Consider the following 25,685-nt stretch of genomic DNA (forward strand, 5'->3'; position numbering starts at 1 on the left):
CATTTTCAATAAATTGTTGACAAATTACAATTAAATCCATTTAAATTCCAGGTTGTAACACAATCAAATGGAGAAGTTTAAGGTGGGTGAAGACTTCCGCAACGCACCGTATTGTAATAATTATCATAAGAAGGACCGAAGCACAAGGACAGTTGAATATTTACCTTACTGAGGTGCCGTAGATGGAATCTACATTCTATTGTTGTCTCCCTATCACACTGTTAGAAAGCTAGTCTGCTGTCATCTTGAAAGGTATTGATCATAGGAGATTTGTGGTAATAAGCTGTACCGTAATTCAAAGAACAATACACATAAATACTTCATTTAACCACATCCTTTGAGCTATGACGCCAACCAATAAGAGCCTTTCTCTTCAGTCGATACGGAAGTGAACAGGAACCAATAACAATTTCCACGTTAGCGTTTGTTGTTGTTTAGACGTTTGTTAACACCATGTAACTCAAAATATGAGTAATTTAACTGCACAGCCTCACATGATTTCCCCCGGGCAGTGTCTACTTTGCGTTGTGTTGGAAATTTTCCAGTACATGTGTGCACATTATACATCTTATAGTAGTAAGCAGAATAAGTGCACTCTATATGTGTCTAGGTCATTAGGCTAAGGGAAGCCATTACCTAGTCCAGTGAGGTACATTAGACGTGCATTAGGAGCATAAGTTTGTATTACTTAAGCACCATTAGACATGCACCTGCCTTGGGAGTGTCCATGTCTGTTTATTTTTGTACCATTGCTATGGCCTAATGTTTACTATTGCTATGGGTACGTGAATTATATGAAAAGCACGAATGGATTACATGTAGTGTATATCTATGTGGACACCTGCTTGTCGAACATCTCATTCCAAAATCATGGGCATTAATATGGAGTTGGTCCCCCCTTTTCTGCTATAAGAGCGTCCACTCTTCTGGGAAGGCTTTCCATTAGATGTTGGAACATTGGCTTAATGGAAGCAAGTCCCCGCAGCACAAGAGCATTAGTGAGGTCGGGCACTGATGTTGGGTGATTAGGCCTGGCTCGCAGCTCGGCGTTCTAGTTAATCTCAAAGGTGTAAGATGGGGTTGAGGTCAGGGCTCTGTGCATGCCAGTCAAGTTCTTCCACACCAATCTCGACAAACCATTTCTGTATGGACCACACTTTGTGCACTGGGGCATTTTCATGCTTAATCAGAAAAGGGCCTTCCCCAAACTGTTGCCACAAAGTTGGAAGTGTAGAATCATCTAGAATATCACATTGTATGCTGTAGCATTAAGATTTCCCTTCACCGGAACTAAGGGACCTAGCCCGAACCATGATAAACAGCCCCAGACCATTATTACTCCTCCACGAACCTTTACAGTTGGCACTATGCATTCGGGCAGGTAGCGTTCTGCTGGCATCCGCCAAACCCGGATTCGTCCATTGGACTGCCAGATGGTGAAGCGTGATTCATCACTCCAGAGTCCAATGGTGGTGAGCTTTACACCACTCCAGCCGACACTTGGCATTGTGATCTAGGCTTGTGTGCGGCTAATCAGCCATGGAAACCCATTTAATGAAGCTCCCGACAAACAGTTCTTGTGCCGACGCTGCTTCCAGAAGCAGTTTGGAACTTGGTAGTGAGTGTTGCAACCAAGGACAGACGATTATTACGCGCTTCAGCACTCGGCGGTCCAGTTCTGTGAGCTTCTGTGGCTTACCACTTTGCGGCTGAGCCGTTATTGCTCCTAGAGGTTTCCACTTCACAATAACAGCACTCACAGTTGACCGCTGCAGCTCAAGGAGGGCAGAAATTTAATGAACTGACTTATTGGAAAGGTGGTATCCTATGACGGTGCCACATTGAAAGTCACTGAGCTCTTCTGTACGGGCCATTCTACTTCCAATGTTTGCCTATAAAGATTGCATGGCTGTGTGCTTGATTGTATACACCTGTCAGCTACGGGTGTGGCTGAAATAGCCAAATCACTCATTTGAAGAGGTGTTCACATACTTTTGACCACGTAGTATAATCTGGCGACATAGGCTTACAAACATTATTTATAATGGATGGCAAAAACACAATCACAAGAATGGTTTCAGATCAAACTCTTATGTTAGGGTGAAAGGGAGCAAGGACCTTTAAATTAAAGATCCAGGCAGCCTCTCATTTTAACAATAAATTATCAAGGTTACCCCCTTTCCTAGGGAGGGTGACATGTTCGATGCCGATATACCAAACGGAAGAAAGTATAGCTTGAGAGACTTCCCTACGACATTGTTATCCAATTAGTCTCATGTGCCGGTAATAACCTCTTCTCTTCTTATGTCAGTCTGCAGATGCAGATGCTGCAGGTCCTGGGGTCAAGCTGGAGAGGACTGGAGGAGAGGAGGACCAACGACACAGCAGAGACATCCAGACTGGAGCTCCCCATGTAGCCACAGAGGTCCCCACCACCTCCGCCCCAGCGCCGCCCAGTACCCGACGTAGCATGACGGAGTTCAGTGGAACGCCGAACGCATTCCTCAAGTCAGAGACCAACACAGAGACTGTAAAACACAGGCTCTTACACCCAGGATCTGACCACGGATCAGACCCAGAGAGACTGGAGCGACTGGTCTGTCCTCCTGCTCCTGGCTCGGAATACTTACCGGTATTTCACCAGAGCCAGAGGATGGTTCATTCCTGTTGTGACACGTTAGACACTGGTGTTGATGATCTGCCTTGCTCATACACAACAGAGATGGACCCTGGCATCATGCCCTTGGGTTTAGAGACACAGACTGATCTGTCTAAAGGGGACTGGAACCGGTATAGTAGTAGTGTATACTCTGAAGGGTGCCTAGATAAGAAAGGGGAGGTTATAGTCATAGATGAAGTGACTGTGAAAATGGAGGGCGACGTTCCTCTGACACTGAATGCAGACAAGACTCACTTTGGACTTGGACACTCACAAGGTAGAGATGTCTTAGATTACAGGGAAAGTTTAGAGACTAAGCCAAATGTTGCGACCCACTCCCCTTTACACACGCTCAGGGATCACGACACAGTGTCCACGTCGATGGGGCCTTCAGATTCACACGGCCGCATCCTTTTCTATCAAGTATTGAACTCAAAGGACCAAAGGGCCCAGGCTCAGGAAGGGGGAGCAACATCAGGCAGTAGTAAAGAGAAACGGTTCATCTGCATGTCCTGTAACAAAGGCTTCAGCTGCCTCCAGAACGTAAAGACTCACCAGAGGGTCCACACAGGGGTGAAACCCTTCAGCTGTACCCAGTGTCAGATGCGCTTCTCCCACTCGTACAGCCTGAAGAGGCACCAGAGGGTCCACACAGGGGAGAACTCTACAGCTGCCAGTAGAGTGAGAAGCGGTTCTCCCACCAGAACCCGCTGAAGATGCACCTGAAGGTCCACACGAGAGAAAGGTTGTTGGCCTGTATGCACTGTGGGAAGAGATTCTCAGAGAAGAGCTACCTCAGGATACACCAGCTTAAAAAACATTCACTCTACAACATAGAAAGTAACCATTCCACAAGATAGCTTCTGACGTTTAGATCAAACCCTGCATTAAAGTCAAAGATTAATTTTCATTATTGTTATTAGAAAAGATTCACAGATGCATTTGGAATAACGAGAGTAACATATTTCAGTGTTGAATATTCCTGGGTAGATTACTGCATCCAGCCAGGTATGAAGGTGTGTATATATATATATATATATATATATATATATATATATTATATATAAGCCTAAATATTCTGTTATTTAGTGTGTATAGGCTATATGATGGTCACAAATTCCTATTTCATTACTTCCATTCAACTACACTTTTAATGAGAAAATGAAGGCAGTTTATCAAGTTCATGCAGAGTTTTTGTTGAGACGTACAATGCCGTCAGAAAGTGTTCTCACCCCTTCACTTTTTCCACATTTGTTGTGTTAGACTGAATTTAAAATGGATTAAATTGAGATTGTGTCACTGGCCGACACACAATACTCCATAATGTCAAAGTGGAATTAAGTTTAGACATTTTTACAAATGAATTAAAAGTGAAAAGCTGAAATAAGTATTCAACCCCTTTCTTATGGCAAGCCTAAATACATTCAGGAGTAAAACTTTGCTTAACAAGTCATGTAAGTTGCATGCTCACTCTGTGCGCAATAATAGTGTTTAACATGGTTTTTGAATGAATACCTCTTCTCTGTACCCAGTACAATTATCTGTAAGGTCGCTCAGTTGAGCAGTGAACTTCAAACACAGATTCAACCACAAAAACCTGGGAGGTTTTCCAATGCCTTGCAAAGAAGGGCGCCTATTGGTAGATAGGTCAACAACAAAAAACATTGAATATTGCTTTGAGCATGGTGAAGTTATTAATTACAGTTTGGATGGTGTATCAATACACCCAGGTACTGCAAAGATACATGCGTCCTTCCTAACTCAGTTGCCGGAGAGGAAGGAAACCGCTCAGGGATTTCAACATGAGGCCAATGGTGACTTTAATACAGTTATATTTTAATGGCTGTGATTGGAGAATTGAGGATGGATCAACAACATTGTAGTTACTCCACAAAACTAACCTAAATGATAGAGTAAAAAGAAGAAATGTACAGAATACAACATATTCCAAAACATGCATCCTGTTTGCAATTAGGGACTAAATTAAAACAGCAAAAAAAATTGGCATTTTTTTTAACTTTATGTCCTCAATACAAAGCGTTATGTTTGGGGCAAATCCAACAACACATCACTGAGTACCTACCACTCTTCATATTTTCAATGTTCTTATCCCTTGCTTGCTAGCTATCCAACTATGGCTAACTTAGTCACGTCAAACAATGCAGGCAGAATAACAACAAAGTAGCTGCATTTACATAAGCTGTCTATTAGTGACATTTATTTGGATACATCCATAACAATGAGCTAAATGATGCGCGATTTCACCTGGCATAGAAAATGTGCTCTCATGAGGACACTTGTTCAGAGGAGCTAGCTAACAACACAGCTAACACAATCACTTCAAACTGAAGCTGGAAAGACTGAAAACTAGCTGCATTTCGTTTGACCTGTTTTCTTTTGACATTTCTTTGTACAGTGGAGATAAATTGTCTGGCTGGGCTGTTGAGACAGTGGATTGCGCAGTGAGATGGAACAGAGTAGATAGGCATTTCAACGTCATAGTTTTAGCCGGTGGTAACTAAAACCTGGAATGCAGATTTAAACAGCTTCCAGGATTAGTCCCATCCATTGTTTAATGATCAACAACCAACTTGACAGAGCTTGAATACATTTTAAAAGAATAATATGGAAGTATTGTACAGTCCAGGTGTGTAAAGCTCTGAGAGACTTACTCAGAAAGACTCAGCTGTAATTGCTGTAACATGTATTGACTCAGGGATGTGAATACTTATGTAAATGACATATTTCTGTATTTCATTTTCAATAAATGTGCTAAAATTTCAAAAAACATGTTTTCAGTTTGTCATTATGTCATTCAGTGTTGTCACGATACCAGAATTTTGACTTCGACATCGATACCAGGTTTAGTATCACGATACTTGATACCACAAAAAAGGCGTATTTGCCAGTCACAGAATGGCACTTGATCCAGTCAGATCAACTCAGATACTGCTCTGTTCAATCGTTGGGCATCTTTTGAGTTCAATATCATTCTATTTGAAATATTATATTCAAATGTACTTTTTTTTTTACCAATCTAACTAGAAAACAACATAATGGTCATCCTTTATTTGAATGGAAAATCTGTATTGATACACTGGGTAAATCAAGATGTAGCCTAGATCTATTCACTATACAGGTGAATGCATATTATTCAATTGGAGTGTATGCATGCATTGAGTAATTGAGCTTGTTTTCCTTTCCATTTAGGACTTACTTTATTGGCAAGTACTAAGAGAATATTATTTTCTTGTACTGATTAACAACATTTGCATAGAAGAAACAATCTCTTCTTGTATAATAGCGTGCACTGTCTACGAAATTAATGTCATTCGTAGGCAGAATGTGGCTAGAATCTGCGTTTGTTGCTATGGAATCGAATGGAAACCAGATGGGAGGCAAAGGAAGGAAGACAAGTTAATTTTTTTGGGGTGGCGAGGGAGACGAAGTGAATTAATAACGTTTTTGGTGACAATAGTCTTTGAAATCAGCATATTTTGCATTATGGTTTGCATATTATCACAAACAAAGAACTAGGGTAGTAAATTCAGCTGTAAGCTAGCAAGGAAAGTTAGCTTAATTAAAGCTGGAAGCTACCTTGTCTTACCATGGTTACTGCATGGCTTTTTCGGTCTGACTGAAGTCACCCTACAAAAGATGCAGTTGTCTACAAGCCAGAATGTTGAGTAAAATGATATTTACTTACTTTAGCCGTTGTACATGTTGTTGGTCCTTTTGGCGGTTGGAGGTTGTTTACCTGACTTTTTGCTGTGCTGGTAGGTTCAGCCATCAGTATTTTTAATCTCTTCATTGCACCTGATGAACAATATGTCAACCTGATTCACCAACTACTTCTCAAATAGAGTTCAGTGTGTCAAATCAGAGGGCCTGTTGTCCGGACCTCTGGCAGTCTATGGGGATACCACAGGGTTCAACTCTCGGGCCGACTCTTTTCTCTGTATATCAACGATGTCGCTCTTGCTGCGGGTGATTGCAGGAATGCACTATTTGCATTTGAGACTAACTGACCGAGTTCGCTATCCATCCCAGCTGGCAGCAGAGGAAGAATTCACTGCACAGAAGAGCTCTCATAGACTTTCATTTCCTGGACTGAGAACTGAGAGGGAGAAAGAGTCTTGGACAACACGCCTTTTTCGTCTCTGTCCCGGCTTCATCCTATCCTAACGGAATCCTACTGGGCAGGCAACATACAAGTAAATTACCCCATTGCATTATTCATTTCCTCTGAAAGTGGTGCTATGTATGTTTAAAGTGGTGGAAGTCATTGGGTGTTGTAAGACAGCAGGTCTAATTTACAAACCCATGGTCAATACTATACCAGGACTGTCCACATCAGATGCTAATCGGCAGCCAAGATCATGTCTATTCCTGGTTGGGGAGCTCTAGAGTTTCACAGTTGCGAAAGCCTATGTCGACATTTTCTCCTTCAATGAGTAAGATCATGCCATTCTCAAAAGTCCTGTGAATGTCCTGTTGTATTTGTTTGAGTTGAGTACGGAAACCTATTTCATATTGACCTGTGGGGCTTCTCACCTCAATAACTGTTGTACCCCATTGTACCCTGTCTTACATTGTGTCTTTAACTACCTAATTTTCCAATTCATTTAGTCTAGCAAATAAAACCTTGACTTATTTGTGACATTGAGTTAATTTTTAAGCAATTTGGTTCTTGAGGTTTCAGAGCTCGACAACTGTTGAGAATGAGAATATAGTAAATTGACAAATGATTAGTTAATTAAACGGTGTCTCTATATCCAAAACTTAATGGTGCCCCTCTTAGATTATTTAGATAACCAAATTCATCAAATAAACCTGATCAATTAATTAAATCAGTAAATTATCTTGAATATTAATTAGCCAAAAGTCACAACACCACCTAAACTGGTCATTTCAGGTGTCCCCGACATGCCTTCAGGCACTGGCCCAGTGGAGGGATCCCCGGCTACTGTCGCAAGGAGTTCTCATGCGCCAGGTGTTGTCCCGCAAGGTGGTCACGGCATGAGTGGAGACTACAGGGCAGACGTAGATCTTTACACATCGTGAGAAAAAGCGCAGTGTCGACTATTTTTCACAATGAGTGACCCCATTCCCCCAATTGGGAACGGACCCTCTGGCACACCAGTGAACTCGGACCCTCCTTTAAATGTTTCTGCCAGTGGTTCTGATTCAGCCCACATTGGAGAAGGTGTGCCGGGAGGGACCTGTTGTACCAGGCACGCATGGCTGGAGATTTGGTTCCTATGGGCCTTTCCCCTGAGAGGGCCAATCTGATGGCTAGAGGTTTACTGCTGAATGTTATTAATCCATTCAGTCTGCTACCTTCCACAAGAGGTCTATATAGTATAAGTGGCAAGTGTTTGATCTCTGGTACCAAGATAAAGGACTTGTTCCTTTTCAGTGCTCTGTGAGGGACATCCTTATGTTCCTACTGGAGATTTTTGAGCAGAAACAGGCATTCTCCACAATAAATATGTACATGGCTGCTATCTCAGTGTGTCGTGGGAATTGACAGAGCCTCACCGGGGGCCCACCCCCTGATTGTGAGGTTCCTGAAAAGGTGTACATCGTCTCAGACCGGTTTCTAAACCCATTTGCCCATATGGGACTTGGCGCTGGTTTTGGAGGCACTGTGTGCTGCCCCCCTTTGAGCCTTTGGAGTTGATGGTTCTGAAGATCCTCTCCTAAAACACCTCCCTGCTCATGGCTTCGGCTGAATGTGTTGGGGACTTCCACGTGTTATCTGTACACCCTCCCTGTACTCAGTTCGCCTTGGGGAACTCTAAGGTGATATTGCGTCCAAATGTGACCTTTGCCCCAAAAGTCATGGCTATGTCCTACAGTTTTTTTTTAGCTATTTCTCTTTTCACATCCTCCTTTTGCTTCTGAATAGCAACAGCGGTTACGTGCCCTGTGTCCCCTGAGAGCTTTACGCACATACATTGAACGGTCCAGGGATATATCTGGTTATATGACCTGCTTTTCCCCCCCCCCGGGCATATAGCAGCACAAGGGGCTAGGTTTACCTAGCGGTGTATGCAATCACTTGGCATTGTTTAACGGGTTGACTATAGGAGATATTTGTGCTGTGGTGAGTTGGGCATCTCCAAACACGTGATATTTTATTGCTTGGATGTCACAGCTCCCAGTGTAGCCCACAGTGTGCTTACGGCTGTGACAGGGGAAGTAACCAGGCAGGACACTCTGTGTGCTGCATCTGGACTGCCCCATCTAGCGTGGTCAGGTCTGGGTGGTCTGTCTTGGGCCATTTCATTTAGTGTCCGTTGGGGTGGCTTTGGGCGTGATTATATTTCCCCACAGTATGTTGTACCAAAGTTGACTGATTGAAAGGAAACGTAGCGTCAAGACTATAACTATTGTTCCCTGAAGGAGCGAAATGAGGTAGAACACCTGTTTGGCCCCGTGCCGCCCATTCCAGGGCTTGGTGAAAAGCATTATTAAATTGAAGTAATGAATCTGAGTCTCACGGTTATCATCTGTGGAAGGCAGGGCTTCCAGGTAGGCACGGATTTCATTGGCCTTCCCAGGCGTGATTGTAGATCCTTCAACCGACTCCCCGTAGTATGATGCACCTCATTTCCCTCCTTCAGTGAACAGTAGTTAGTCATAACGTTAAGTTTTCTCTGCCATGTTTGTAGAGTCTATTTTGTAAACTCTTCCTGCAGGTGGTTGGCTGGAGGCCAACCACAACCAGAAACAACCAGAAACAAACAGTCGAACACAAATGAACAACTGAATTTAGTCTCCATGACAACAGACTAGCTGAGATCAGGGCGATGCGTAGAGTTGGTCTGCGTGGACAGGGAGGTGTCCTTATGCGGCTAGAGAGAACAGACACTGACTCGGCTAGCAATGTGCCATCTTGCTCCTATAGTTGTAATTCAGACAGACAGATGGTATAGAATAAATACCTTCAAAGTAATGACTTGGGATGTCAGGTTTGAAATGAAAACTTATTTTAGTAGTACCATTTGTTCATGTCACATTTAACAACTTTAGATTCTACAAAACAATAAAAGAAAGTTGCTAGCGAAAGTCAGGATAATCACTTGTACATAACTGGCGAGTTCTCTCTCTCTCTCTCTGGCCTGTTGCAAGGTATTCTGGAACTTGCAGTCAATAGTGTAATCCTATACTAACCAATACAACAGATATTTGTATGTAGTTCTCTCAATCCCCAACACACGAATTCTAATACAATTACATATGTAAATAATATCTGTAGATACAGCTCAATTAATGAACTGTAAACAGTAACTCTGTAGCCCATTAAAGTTACAACAGATGGTGCAACAGGTTAATGAGGGGTATGTGGTTAATTACCCTCTTAATTAAACTCTTACTCAAAGACACTTCACATAACCATAATGTCAGCTAAAGGATGTTTCCCAGATATCCCGTGTACATCTCAAGCCACACTGCTAAGATTTCTCCCCATTGTGGACACTCGTATGTCTGATAAAGCTACTCAGGAAGGAGAAGCTCTTGTAACATAGTTTTCACTTGAAGGGCTTGTCCTTGGTGTGAATGGTCCAGTGCTTCTTCACATAGTTTGCTTCATTAAAGAGCTTTCTATACGTGGGGCAGGCGTACGGCTTGTCGGCGTCCGTCGTAATGCTCGGCCTCCCCATGTTGTGACCCAATGACACCAGAGGAGGTAGAAGCAGGAGCCACCACCCTCAGGTGGTTAGTCTTTGAGCTTCATCCTCTAACCATTGTTTGGGTGTTGTTGGGATTGTCTGCTGTGTTATAGGCTAGGTACCTCTTGTTGTGAACGTCCATCCTGACCCTGTCTGTATTGGTGGGGTAACCATGAGGTAACTGAGGAAGGCTAGACCCAGGTCCAGGCTTTCTATGAACCCAGTCACCAGGCATTAGACCAGTGGTCACCAACCTTTTCTGAGTCAAGATCACTTTTGCAGTCAAAAAGCAAGCTGAGATCTACTGCTCAGATTTTTTGTTTTACATTAACCTCACACAAACAGTTCTGTAGGAATGAGGTTTGGGCAGTAGGGCCTAATACATTATCACAGCATATTAGCTATATGATTGGCCTGCCAATATTGTTAATCAGACCATATTATATTTCAAAACTCGAGCTTTGATAACAAAATAGATCAGTTGGTTTAGCACTTGTGACTGATGGTACCTGCATCTGATGGTCAACGAGGTCAAATCACGACGTCAGTGGTCGAGAAAGATGCCTGAGTTTCTGACTTGGAATTCCGTGTTGGATGATCGTTCAAAACGATTTTTCCCAACCGCCTCTCACGGTCCTTGCTCTCTCCTTCCTTTCCTCCGGCCAGGGAGTGACTGTGTTGTCGCAGGGTCCATGTTCCAGTTGATAGATTCTATAGAAGGCAGGCTGAAGTCAACAACTGTTAAGGGGTTACCCTTTGTTAACTTGCCATTTAAAACAGTCTTGTGTAAATACCTGTTTTTATAGAGGCAGAAAATCTAGGCTAGAACAAATACAGTTGAATATTTACATTACTGAGGTGATGTAGATGGAATAAAGTCATTCATTATTATCTACTTTAATGTTATCAGTGTGGTTAATGTTATATTTTAAGAAGATAAATTGTAGAAGTGTGCAACTGCAGCCCGCAATTCGGGTCATTTCTACATGTGCCATTTTTGATTGGCATGGTCCTGAAAAGACAGTGAATAATTCTAATCAATTTTTTATAAAACGAAACAGGAACTTGTTTTAAATAGGCTGTCTAAATAGTTACAGGCACCATAATTGCTCCCCTTGGGCATATATTATTAAGATAACAAAGACTATGGAGGATTTTACGCACATGCAAACTTTTCACAGGAGCTGGAAAAAGATCCCGTATAAAGAGAATACACACACACACACATACATACATACATACATATATATATATATATATATATATATATATATATATGAGCAGTATAAAGGAGAGTTGACATTCCCCCTCTCTCTTTATACGGGATCTTTTTCCAGCTCCTGTGAAAAGTTTGCATGTGCGTAAAATCCTCCATAGTCTTTGTTATCTATATATATATATCCTACCATTGCCGTTGATATGGCCAGTAATGACTTACCACATTAAAGGTAAATAAATAAACATGCTAATATAGCCTTCAAGCGGATTCAGAACCACGGACAGCGATCAAAATTCCTGTGATTTGTCAGTTTGGTCCAACAGGGGAAAGTGGAAGATGTTTTTTTTAACGAAATTATAAACAAAAAACAAGCAGTCATTTTAAATAACTTGATGTTCCGAAACAGGCTTCCTACAATCACTGACACCTTTCATGCAATGTGCATGGCACATGTGTCCAAACTTTTCACAGAAGCAGGACAAAAATACTGTCCAAAATATTTAAAAGCTTTAGACTAGACGTAACATAGTAAACATAAATCCGGGACACTCAAATTATACTGAACAAAAATGTAAACGCAACAATCAACAATTTCAATGAGTTACAGTTCATATCAAGAAATCAGTCAATTTAAATAAATTCATTAGGTCCTAATCCATGGATTCACATGACTGGGCAGGGGCGCAGCCATGGGTGGGCCCAGGACCGCATAGGCCCACCCACTTGGGAGACTGGCCCACCCACTGTGGCACAAGGACAAGCCAATCAGAAGTTTACAAGTGCGTAAAATCCTCCATAGTCTTTGTTATCTTAATAATATAGGTTAAAAAAAGTGTTATCCCCACAAAAGGGCTTTATTAAAGACAGAAATACTCCTCAGTTTCATCAGGTGTCTTATCTCAAACGACACACAGGTGAATATGTCGGATGTGGAGGTCCTGGGCAACAGTGGTTGCATGTGGTCTGCGGTTGTTTGGCCAGTTGGACGTACTGCCAAATGCTCTAAAACGACATTGGAGGAGGCTTATCGTACAGAAATGAACATTAAATTCTCTGGCAACAGCTCTGGTGGACATTCCTGCAGTCAGCATACCAATTACACATTCCCTCAAAACTTGAGACATCTGTGGCATAGTGTTTTGTGTCAAAACTGTACATTTTAGAGTAGCCTTTTATTGTCCCCAGAACAAGGTGCACCTGTGAAATGATCATGCTGTTTAATCAGCTTCTTGATATGCCACACCTGTTAGGTGGATGGATTGTCTTGGCAAAGGAGAAATGCTCATTAACAGGGATGTAAACAAAGTTCTACACAACGTATTAGAGAAAAAAGCTTTTTGTGCATATAGAACATTTCAGGGATCTTTTCTTTTAGCTCATGAAACCAACACTTTACATGTTGCGTTCTTATTTTTTGTTCAATATAGTATGTTAATTTGGTATGTTACATAAGACAGAAGGTCACTTATGGCTAAAAACAGGTTGGAGTATAAAACAAACATTAGCAACCCAAAGGTTGGGTGTTCGAATCTCATCACGGACAACGACATACTACTTTTGAGCTACTTTGCAACTACTTAGCTAACCCTTCACCCTTTAACAAAACTCCTGATCCCTAGCCTAGCTAACATTAGCGACAACAAATTGGAATTCCTAACATATCATACGTTTTGCAAATTCATTACATGTACAAATAGCAATTCGTGCCGAGTTTGGGAAACCCTATGTTAACCCATACCCAAGTAATGTTGTTGACTCATCCTATAGCCGTTAGAGATGGGGGTTTGAAATAATTTCACTATTCAAATAGTATGAATTTTGGACGGATATCCAGACATTTTTTAAGTTGTGTTTTAACCGGAGTACTGCCGAATGAGGAAGAGACGCTGGCTCTCTCTTGCAGCTGCGGAGGGGCCGGTGAGATGGTAGCGAGCAGATGGAGGGAGAGAGAGATGATCAAAATCCAGAAAAGACCACCTACAACCACCTAAAAGGAAGCAATTCCCAAACCTTGCATAACAAAGCCATCACCAACAGAGAGATGAACCTGGAGAAGAGTCCCTTAAACAAGCTGATCCTGGGGCTCTGTTCACAAACAGACCCCACAGAGCCCCAGGACAGGAACACAATTAAACCCAACCAAATCATGAGAAAACTTAAATATATTTACTTGACACAGAGGATTTGTATTGTTTAAACAGAGCAAACTAGAATGTTATTTGGCCCTAAACAGAGAGTACACAGTGCCAGAATACCTGACCACTGTGACTGACCCAAACTTAAGGAAAGCTTTGACTATGTACAGACTCAGTGAGCATAGCCTTGCTATTGAGAAGGGTCGCTGTAGGCAGGCCTGGCTCTCAAGAGGAGACAGACTATGTGTACACTGCTCACAAAATGAGGTGGAAACTGAGTAGCACTTCCTAACCTCCTACCAAACGTATGACCATATTAGAGACACATATTTCCCTCAGAATACACAGATCCACAAAGAATTCAAAAACAAACCCAATTTTGATAAACTCCCATATCTACTGGGTGAAATACCAGTGAGCCATCACAGGAGCAAGATTTGTGACCTGTTGCCACAAGAAAAGGGCAACCAGTGAAGAACACACACCACCCATATTTGCCTGTCTTCCCTGGAGTATCCTAGACAGCTTGGCAAGGTAGGTTAATTGAGGTGCTATCTTCAACATTCTGTAAACAACAGTCTACCCATTGGTTGCTGGTTGTAGCCAACTCCTAATCGTTTCAAAAACGTTTAATTACGTAATTTTATTCCATTGTACATTGCAGTAGTGAACTGTCACGTACTTGAGACACATTGAGCCTATTTGCCAGTTTGATTGGCCAACATAAGCTACACGTGAAGCCTACCGGTTGGCTACTAGTCTTTACGGGGCGCACGTCATAACTACATTGAAAAGTTTGTTTTATTAAATGAATCATTTAAAATGATTGTCAGAGGGTGGGTATAATTTGTGCAACGTTACAACAGGACTCTGCTCCAAAAACTTCGTAAACAAGGTTGCCAACAAACAACGCATACAAAGTTGCTATTTAATTTTTCACTCACCATGTTTATTACGAAAAATGTCTGTCCTCACTCTGGTAGCCTATGGACAAACATTAAGAATAAGCTACGTGGTGATTTGATGCCTATTCGGAAGCTAGTTGCGACATGAATTGGCAAATCTACTCTGTATGTATTGTTTGTTGGCAAAGTTTTTGGAACACATTCCCGTTGAACGTTCTATAAATTATACCCACCCATTGTCAGACGGATGTTTTAATGAATGTATTTATACTCACAACTATTCGCATACTGTGGATATTCGAATAACCGTGCACATCCCTAATAATCGTATTTGTGGCCAAAACATACATTTGAGAACACTTAAAACCCCACCTTAAACTTTTCTCAATTAAAGGTTTAAAAAACACGTGCTATTTCCTTATAGAGGATGAGCTACTCGCGTAAATGTTAACGACCAGTATATGTTCACACCATTCCAACACAAAAAATGTGATTTTTAACATAATTACAATTTTAAGCAGTACCGTATTTCAAAGCAGGGTACGCATATTTTTTATTTATTTAACCACACCCTTTGAGCTATGACGCCACCCAATAAGATCCTTTATCTTCACTGTAAACGGAAGCGACCTGTAACCAAGAACCATTTCCACGTTAGCGGTTTTATTTAGACGTTTATTAACACCCTGGAACTCAGAATATGACTAATGTAACTGCACAGCATCACATACGTACCCCATGTACTGTTTAATTCGCGTTCGACTTGGTTGATATATGTTATCTCGATAACGCTAGCTAGTAGCTGCTAACAATGGCTAACTGTATGGTTTTTCACACTCAAATAGCCTCCATCATGGAGATTCTAGCGAATTCAGCTGTGGCAGAGATTTGTAAACTCGTAGACGACGACTATGCAGTGTTTCGTTTGGAAATAACTCAAAGCCAGAAAGAAAACAGGGCATTGCGGAGGAAACTACAGCTGCTGGAACTGAAGGTGGCACGGGAGCGCGTCCTCGCAAGTCGTCCCAATAGTGTCAAGATCCCCGAAAGATACAAAGGAATGACGAGAGGTAATTTTTGATTTTGCAGAAGTCTGGGGCTGTTGCTATGTTACCCTCTCCAAGTGTTCAGATGCGTTACCCAGAATTGGGTCTTGGTCAGTTTCTGGTCACTTCCCCTGATTACTTGGCTATCTTGCACATTTTTATTTATTTTATCAGGCAGGTCAATTAAGAACACTTTTATTATTGCACAAAGACACAATATAATATTCTAACAAGATTATTGATTTGCTGAATGTCCTATTGTCATACTGAAAAGAATGTGAGCATGGAACATAGTAAGTCAATCAATAAATAGTGTATCAAGAAGTTATGAGGTGTTTCCTTACATCTTTGCCAATTGTAGACTGTGTACAATATAGCTTTGAGCATTGACTGTACCTAACTTAACCACTCCTTTTTCCTCAATCACTCTCTCAGGTGAAGGACATCTCACTGGAAGCCACAGGAGCTTTGTGAAACCAGCGTGGAGAGATGACCAACCCGTAGCTCCACATGAGGGGAGTGGAACCTCAACTCAGCAGATTATCGTGATAGAGGTTAGTGTCATAGTGTGACATAAAAAATGACAGATAATCCAACATGGCCCGTTTATTTCAGAAATGCTCATCTCAGCCATGGGCGCCTGACTTTTTCTCAAAGTGACAGTGCAAAAGCTTTGGCGTCTGGGGGATCTCTCCAAGAAATTCTTAGCATTTTTTAAAACAATTTTCCTGCCATTCTACTTTGTTTCTTAACAGGGGGAATACATATGAACAGAACATTTTCTTAGGTTTTATATTGAAAATGTGTTTTAATTACTAGAGTACTCATCTTCCCCCTTCCCTGAAAATCCCATCCCTAATAATGAATTGACAGATCTGAAACCTAAACATGCCTGTGACTTTCAAATATTCTGCTCCTCCCCTGAACAATCCCACCCACCGTGATCGATTAACAGGCCAAACTGTCAAGGATAAAGAATGATAATGATATCAAAAATGTGAGGAATTATATTGTTTTACTCAATAAGGATTTAAATGTTGTACTTGGCAGGTTAATAAAAAACATTGTCAAATTGCACATTAAATTTGCATTATTTGTGACAAAAAAAGATGACATCACCTTTTCATTCATAAATGCTACTTCATACGAAAAAGAAATGTACTCATATACAGACTGCATACTAGTAGCCTCCTACTCTAACAACGATACAACAGCACAACAAAATAGATAAAGGAATCTGCAAAATAAAATTGTTTATGTTAAACACCAGTGGTGCAACTAGTGCTTTCTAACTGCACTGAACCAAAACAGTGGCACGTGGAAACGAAGCAAAAACTTTAGTGATCAAAACCATTCATCTTGAGTCGACGGGAGGAGGGGGTGCAAAATGCCATCTGTGAGCTATTATATCCTATATATAACATGGACATGAACTACATAGCCAAAGGTATGTGGACACCTGCTTGTCGAACATCTCATTCCAAAATCATGGACATTAATAGGGAGTTGGTCCCCCCCCTTTGCTGCTTTAACAGCCTCCACTCTTCTGGGAAGGCTTTCCACTTGATGTTGGAACATTGCTACAGGGACTTGCTTCCATTCAGCCATGAGCATTAGTGAGGTTGGACACTGATGTTGGGTGATTAGGCCTTGCTTGCAGTTGGCGTTGTAATTCATCCTAAATGTGTTAGATGGGGTTGAGGTCAGGGCTCTCTGCAGGCCAGTCCTAAAAACCATTTCTGTATGGACCTCGCTTTGTGCATGGGGACATTGTCATGCTGAAACAGGAAAGGGCCTTCCCCAAACTGTTGCCACAAAGCTGGAAGCACAGAATCATCTAGAATGTAATTGTATGCTGTAGCGTTAATATTTCCCTTCACTGGAACTAAGGGGTCTAGCCCGAACCATGAAAAACAGCCCCACACTATTATTCCTCCTCCACCAAACTTTACAGTTGGCACAATGCATTGGGGCATGTAGTGTTCTCCTGGCATCCGCCAAACACAGATATATCCATCAGACTACCAGATAGTGAAGCATGATTCATCACTCCAGAGAACGAGTTTCCACTGCTCCAGAGTCCAATGGCGGCGAGCTTTACACCACTCCAGCCGACGCTTGGCATTGTGCATGGTGATCTTAGGCTTGTGTTCGGGTGCTCGGCCATGGAAACCCATTTCATTAAGCTCCGACAAACAGTTCTTATGCTGACGTTGCTTCCAGGGGCAGTTTGGAACTCGGTAGTAAGTGTTGCAACCGAGGACAGACAATTTTTTTGCTCTTCAGCACACGGTGGTCCCGTTCTGTAAGCTTGTGTGGCCTACCACTTTGCAGCTGAGCTGTTGTTGCTCCTAGACATTTCCATTTCACAATAACAGGACTTAAAGTTGACCGGGGCAGCAGGGCAGAAATTTGATAAACTGACTTGTTGGAAAGGTGGCATCCTATGACGGTGCCACATTGAAAGTCACTGAGCTCTTCAGTAGGGCCATTTTACTGCCAATGCTTGTCTATGGAGATTGCATGGCGATGTGCTCGATTTTAAACACCGGTAAGCTACGGGTGTGGCTGAATTGTCCGAATCCACTCATTTGAAGGGGTGTCCACATACGTTTGTATATTTAGTATATCTATTTTAATAGACTAGCTCAAAACGTTACTAATCATTGAAAACAACATTCATTTTCTGGTATAAAAGTGGGTGCGCAAAAACATCAGTTTGCACCCCTATTTTGAAAGTGGGGGTGCAGCTGCTCCATTGCTCAGGCACCTATACCTACAGCTATTAATTTGCTTACAAGTTCATCGTTATTTATCTGCCATAGGGGAGCTTGTGAGTAGGGCTATGGCGGTCACGAAATTTCATCAGCCAGTGATTGTCAAGCAAACCTGGCTTCCACACAAAGCCTACAAGCCACTGATGCAGACCTTTGGAACATCTACATTTAAAAGTCTAATACATCCATGTAATATAGCCTACACCTTCACAACAAATCTATGTATTTTAGACAGCTCTAAAGAAGCATGATATGAAGAACATGTTGTCTATTTCACAAGAACAGAATAGCATACTCGGAGTTGTCCTTATGTTAGGCCCTGATCTGGCAATGCCAAATGGCTGTGGGCTACACTAGTTCATTTAGCAGACAAGATTTGCTTAGGATTCCGTGACATCGTTTTATAGTATGAACAATACAATTGAACAAAGCTGAATAAAATCGAAAGGATATTTTCTCAACTATTTGATGGAGTGCGCACATGCGGCTATTCTGTGTTTGAGCGGTTAACAAATAAGTAAGTAATCCTATATTCTTAATTTTTGAGTTATTAATATAACTTTAGTTCTACAAACGTTGGGCTATATGTTTTGAATTGTAATACATTGTAAGGCTGCATGATGCGACTAATTATTTTTTTTTTTAAAGTTGCTTGAAAGGCATGAGCTCTACTTAGTTTTTTTGCGCAGTACACACGTGATCAGTCTCTCATTTCACCGCGGCATCCCCTTTGTGTGGCCATAATGCATCCTTGAAAAAAATCCATACCCTTTGAGGCCAGTGGCGGTTGTGCCCTTCATATTGAGTGCTGCGCGATCCGAAGCACCTCTCACTCGCATGGCTCTCCAAACACTCACACGCTGCTTGTGTATGTCAGTTAGGCTCTACACCCCTTGTAAAGCAGATTAATGTGCTTCATTTTAAGACGTTATTTGGCACTCGTGATACGCTGACCAGGTCGCCAGGTGTTTGGTGTTTCCTCCGACATGTTGGTGTGGCAGGCTTCCGGGTTGGATGTGCATTGTGTCAAGAAGCACTGTGGCTTGGTTGGATTGTGTTTCGGAGGACGCGTGGCTCTCGACCTTCGCCTCTCCCGAGTCCGTACGGGAGTTGCAGCGATGAAACAAGACTGTAACTACTACTACTTGGATACCACGAAATTGGGGTGAAAAATAAATAAATAAATAAAACATGAGTTGTGCGACAATGATTAGAAAAAGTAATTCAAGAAAAACATTGTTTCTTGCCTTATGCTGGGCATCATTCACAAGTGATAATATAATTCAGAAGTGATAGGCTAATATCCCCATCCCACTATTTTTGGTTTTATCTCATCTTTAGGTATACTAAATAATATACAGTGCATTTGGAAAGTATTCAGACCACTTGAATTTGTCAAAATGTTGTTACGTTAGCCTTATTCTAAACTGAATCCAATGAATACAAAATCATCAGCAATCTACACACATTACCCCATAGTGACAAAGTGAAAACAGGTTTTTAGAATTTTTTGCAAATGTATTTAAAATAAAACACATACCTAATTTACATAAGTATTCAGATCCTTTGCTATGAGACTTGAAATTGAGCTCAGTTGCATTCTGTTTCCATTGATCATCCTTGAGTTGTTTCTTCAACTTGATTGGACATGATTTGGAAAAGCACACACCTGTCTATATAAGGTCCTCCACTTAACAGTGCATATCAGAGCAAAAACCAAGCAATGAGGTCAAAGGAATTGCCCGTAGAGCTCAGAGACAGGATTGTGTCGAGGCACAGATCTGGGGAAGGGTACCAAAACAATTCTGCAGCTTTGAAAGTCCCCAAGAACACAGTGGCTGAACTCTATGGCCTGATTGCCAAGTCTGGAGGAAACCTGGCACCATCCCTATGGTGCATGGGTTTGGCTGCATCATGCTGTGGGGATGTTTTTCAGCAGCAGGGACTGGGGGACTAGTCAGGATCGAGGCACAGATGAACGGAGCAAAGTACAGAGATGCTTAATGAATACCTGCTGCAGAGCGCTCCGACTGGGGGCGAAATTTCACCTTCCAACAGGACAACGAACCCAAGCACACAGCCAAGACAACACATAAATGGCTTCAGAACAAGTCTCAATGTCCTTGAGTGGCCCAGCCAGAGCCCGGACATGAACCCAATCGAACATCTCTGGAGAGACCTGAAAATAACTGTGCATCAACACTCCCCATCCAACCTGACAGAGCTTGAGAGGATTTGCAGAGAAGAATGGGAGAAACTCCTTAAATAGAGGTGTGCCAAACTTGTAGTGTCATATCTAAGAAGAGTCTATGCTGTAATCACTGCTAAAGGTACTTTAACAAAGTACTGAGTAAAGGGTCTGAACTTATGTAAATGTGATATTTCCGTGTTTTATTTTTTGTAAATTAGCATTCATTTCTAAAAATCTATTTTTGCTTTGTCATTATGGGTCTATTGTGTGTAGGTTAACGAGGGAATAATGTTTAATCAATTTTAGAATAAGGCTGTAACCTAAAATGTGGAAAAAGTCAAAGGGTCTGAATACTTTCCAAAGGCACTCTGTGTGAAATGTGTTCTGATTTAGAATGGACCATTATCATGCACCTGTCTCAACAGGGGCAGCTGAAAAAATACATGTCATCTATGCACTATGCACTTAAACAGCGAATGGAGGACGATTTTCCCGTGCTTCATTTTCATGCCAGCCAGGTAGATTATACTCCTGTTGTAAAGATAAACAATGTGCTTAATATTAGGAAACTTTAATTAAATATAGTAGGCCTAGCCAATCAAAAGCTGATGGGATCCTCTTTTTAATAGAGGCCATCGCTCTGTTTTTTTCCACGCAGTTGCATAGCCTATAGAAATGTTGCGCAAACATGAGCTCATGGGCTCTCATGACGTGTTTGATTTAGATTTCCAATTACATTTGCATTAGTGTCAGAGTGATTAGAGGGACAATAGAGTGCTGAGTACCAGGCAGTTAGCAAGTTTGGTATTCTACTAATTACCATCGGCAGCATTGGAGCTTGGAGAAACCTATTGGACTGCCTTTGTGACTCGTAACCACCGGTGTGGCGTTAATATGCTCACCGCAACAGCCCTACTTGTGAGACTTACCTACTTCCCTGTTATCCAATTCAATAACCTCCTCTTTTTGTGTCAGTCTGCAGATGCAGAGGCTGCATGTCCTGGGGTTAAGCAGGAGACGTTTGAAGGAGAGGAGGACCCACGGCACAGCAGAGACATCCAGACTGGATCGCCCCCTATAGCCACAGAGGACACCGCAACTGCCGCCGTGCCCCAGGCCAAGACTCAACGCAGCATCACGGAGGTCAGTGGAGCGCCGAACGCCGTCATCAAGTCAGAGACCGACACAGAGACTTTAACTGTAAAACACAGGCTCTTACATACAGGATCCGACCACAGATCAGACCCAGAGAGACGGGTGCTGGGAAGACTGGTCTGTCCTCCTGCTCCTGTCTCGGAATACTTACCGGTATTTCACCAGAGCCAGAGGACAGTTCATTCCCGTGGAGATGGTGTCACATTAGACACTGGTGTTGATAATCTGTCTTGTTCTTACAATACAGAGGTGGACCCTGGCAACATGCCCTTTGGTTTAGAGACACAGACTGATCTGTCTAAAGGGGACTGGAACCAATACAGTAGTAGTGTATACGCCGAAGCGTGCCTAGATAAGAAAGGGGAGGTTGTAGTGGTTGATGAGGTGAAAGTGGAGGGCGACGCTCCTCCCACATGGAATGCAGATTGTCACCAAGTAGAAGGACAATCACAAGGCAGAGGTTTCTTGGATTACAGGGGAAGCTTAGAGACAAATACAAATGTTGTGACCCACTCCCCTGTACACATGTTCTGGGATCGCGACCCAGTGTCAACGTCGAGGGCATCTGCTGATTCACATGGCCGTGTACTTTTTGATCAGGTATTGAATTCAAACGATGAGGCTCCGGGAGGGGGAGCCACATCAGGCAATAGTAAAGAGAAACGGTTCCTCTGCATGTTCTGTAACAAAGGCTTCAGCTGCCCCCAGAAGGTTGAGGTCCACCAGAGGGTCCACACAGGGGTGAAACCCTTCAGCTGTACCCAATGTGATATGTGCTTCGCCCAGGCTGGCAACCTGAAGAGGCACCAGAGGGTCCACACAGGGGAGAAACCCTACAGCTGCCCCCAGTGTGAGAAAAGGTTCTCCCGCCAGCACCAGCTGAAGATGCACCTGAAGGTCCACACGGGAGAGAGGCTGTTTGCCTGTACTCAGTGTGGGAAGAGGTTCTCAGAGAGGAGCTACCTCAAGATACACCAACAGAAAAAACATTCCACTCCATAAAATAGAAAGTAACTATTCCACTCAATAGCTTTTGATGTTTAGATCAAGCCCTGCAGTAAAGACAGATTAATTGTCATTGTTGTCAGCATAAAAGAGCCACAGATGCATTTGGAATAACGAGAGTAACAGATTTGACTTTAGAATATTCCTGGGTAGAATATTGCATCCAGACATTGTGTGATATAAGGCATATATACTGAACAAAAATATAAACGCAACATGGAAAGTGTTGGTCCCATGTTTCATGAGCTGAAATAAAAGAAAAGTTCCATACGCGCACAAATCTAGTTAGTTTATTTAGTTAGTGAACGTTCCTCCTTGGCCAAGATAATCCATCCACTTGGCAGGTATGGCAAATGGTTAGAGCGTTGGGCCAGTAACCGAAAGGCTGCTGAATCGAATCCCTGAGCTGACAAGGTAAAACAGTTGTCGTTCTGCTCCTGAACAAGGCAGTTAACCCACTGTTTCCCGGTAGGCCGTCACTACTGTAAATAAGATGTTTTTTCTTAAATGACTTTCCTAATTAAATAAAGGTAAAATAAAATCAAGAAGCTGATTTTAAACGGCATGATCATTACAAATGTGCACCTTGTGCATTGGCATGCTGACTGCAGGAATGTCCAACAGGGAATTGAATGTTCATTTCTCTACCATAAGCTGGCTCGAATGTCGTTTTAGAGAATTTGGCAGTACAACTGGCCTCAGGGTAGCGGCAGGGTAGCCTAGTGGTTAGAGCGTTGGACTAGTAACCGGAAGGTTGCATGTTCAAATCCCTGTGCTGACAAGGTACAAATCTGTCGTTCTGCCCCTGAACAGGCAGTTAACCCACTGTTCCTAGGCCGTCATTGAAAATAAGAATTTGTTCTTAACTGAATTGCCTAGTAAAATAAAAACAACCACAGACCATGTGTAACCATGCCAGCCCAGGACCTCCACATCCGGCTAATTAATCTGCGAGATCGTCTGACACCAGGTATCCGGAAAGCTGATGAAACTGAGTATTTCTGTCTGTAATAAAGCCCTTTTGTTGGGTAAAAGTCAGTCTGTCTGGGCCTGGCTCCCCTGGCACCCCACTCATTTGAAATCCATAGATTAGGGCATAATGCATTTATTTCAATAGGCTGATTTCCTTATGTTAACTGTAACTCAGTGAAATCGTTGAAATAGTTTCATGGTGCTTTTTTATTTTTTTGTTCAATTTATAAGCATAAAATGTCTGTTCAACATTGTACTGTGTAGCCTATAAGATGTTCACAATGCCCGTTTCATTACTTCCATTCAACAACTTAATTTTTTTGCTTCATTTTTTCCCCCCAATACACTTTTTAATGAGAAAATATATGTAATTTATCAAGTTCGTGCAGATTTTTTGTTGAGCTGTGTATGTGTGATTTTCATATGGATGGTTAATAAACACAAAATGGGACTTTTCATTTTAAGACTTTCATTGAGACTCTCTTCAGTATACATCACATCTGATCTCACCCTATTTTGCATACACCAGACAGCTCAACGTCAACAGTGAAGAGGCAACTCCGGGATGCTGGCCTTCTAGGCAGAGTTGCAAAGAAAAAGACATATCTCAGACTGGCCAATAAAAAGAAAAGATTAAGATGGGCAAAAGAACACAGTCACTGGACAGAGGAACTCTGCCTAGAAGGACAGCATCCTGGAGTCGCCTCTTCACTGTTGACGTTGACTGGTGTTTTGCAGGTACTATTTAATGAAGCTGCCAGTTGAGGACTTCTGAGGGGCCTGTTTCTCAAACTATACACTCTAATGTACTTGTCCTCTTGCTCGGTTGTTTACCGGGCCCTCCCACTTCTTTCTATTCTGGTTAGAGCCAGTTTGCGCTGTTCTGTGAAGGGAGTAATACACAGCGCTGTATGAGATCTTTAGTTTCTTGGCAATTATACACGTGGAATAGCCTTTATTTCTCAGAACAAGAATAGACTGACGAGTTTCAGAAGAAAGTACTTTGCTTCTGGCCATTTTGAGCCTGTAATCGAACCCACAAATGCTGATGCTCCAGATACTCAAACTAGTCTAAAGAAGGTCAGTTGTATTGCTTCTTTAATCAGAACAACAGTTTTCAGCTGTGCTAACATACTTGCAAAAGGGTTTTCTAATGATCAATTAGCCTTTTAAAATGATACACTTGGATTAGCTGACACAACGTGCCATTGGAATACAGGAGTGATGGTTGCTGATAATGGGCCTCTGTACGCCTATGTTGAAATTCCATAAATAATCTTCCGTTTTCAGCTAAAATAGTAATTTACTACATTAACAATGTCTACACTGTATTTCTAATAAATGTGATGTTATTTTAATGGACAAAAAAATGTGCTTTATTTTCTAAAACAAGGACATTTCTAAGTGACCCCAAACTTTTAAATGGTAGTGTATTTATGTCCACCATGATGGATTTAACAACAATGAAGTCATTCTGTAACTACAGTATAGGACTCAAACCTAGTGGGGATGGGTAAACACTCCATGTTGAAAGTGTGTTTTATTATCTGTGTGTACATACCCGAGGGAGTGTATGTCTGTGTAATCTGTATCATGGCTCTCTTTCAGGAGGAGGAGGGTCCAGAGGTGCTGCTGGTGAAGGAGGAGGGTCTGGGGAACCCTGAGGGGACCATGGTCATGGAGGACAACCAGACTACACCTCCTCCTGAACCCACAGAGGAACCAGCTGAGCAGCACAGGACCACACACAGTCTCACTGAGGTGAGCCCACTGTAAACAACTGTCTGCATTGCATTAGGTCAGGGCCCATATCCACAAAGCCTCTCAGAGTAGGAGTGCTGATCTAGGATCAGTTTTACCTTTTAAATCATAACGAATAAGATTATATGGAAAGATATTAGATCGGCACGTTTGCATAGCATCAAATCAACTAACATGTTTG

General features: G+C 42.1%; 1 protein-coding gene across 7 annotated transcripts in view; it reads left to right on the plus strand.

Annotated features, from left to right (window-relative positions):
- Window positions 1-25,685, plus strand: part of LOC118361893 (zinc finger protein 79-like) — a 190,887-nt gene that overhangs the window by 159,189 nt on the left and 6,013 nt on the right. For 3 of the 7 annotated variants that reach the window (XM_052485252.1, XM_052485251.1, XM_035742170.2), the window contains one exon: window positions 2,312-3,679. The exons of 1 other annotated variant lie outside the window; for it this stretch is intronic. In XM_052485252.1, the coding sequence (XP_052341212.1) occupies window positions 2,312-3,373 (1,062 nt within the window). In that variant the 3' untranslated portion in view covers window positions 3,374-3,679. Of the gene's footprint in view, window positions 1-2,311; window positions 3,680-15,175; window positions 15,668-16,078; window positions 16,198-21,586; window positions 21,755-22,492; window positions 24,202-25,351; window positions 25,505-25,685 lie in introns of those variants that run through there. 3 more of the 7 variants (XM_052485256.1, XM_035742111.2, XM_052485258.1) reach the window with 3 other exon arrangements.

The sequence above is a fragment of the Oncorhynchus keta genome, chromosome 29 (assembly GCF_023373465.1).
Source record: "Oncorhynchus keta strain PuntledgeMale-10-30-2019 chromosome 29, Oket_V2, whole genome shotgun sequence".
In the NCBI taxonomy this organism is placed as follows: Eukaryota; Metazoa; Chordata; class Actinopteri; order Salmoniformes; family Salmonidae; genus Oncorhynchus; species Oncorhynchus keta.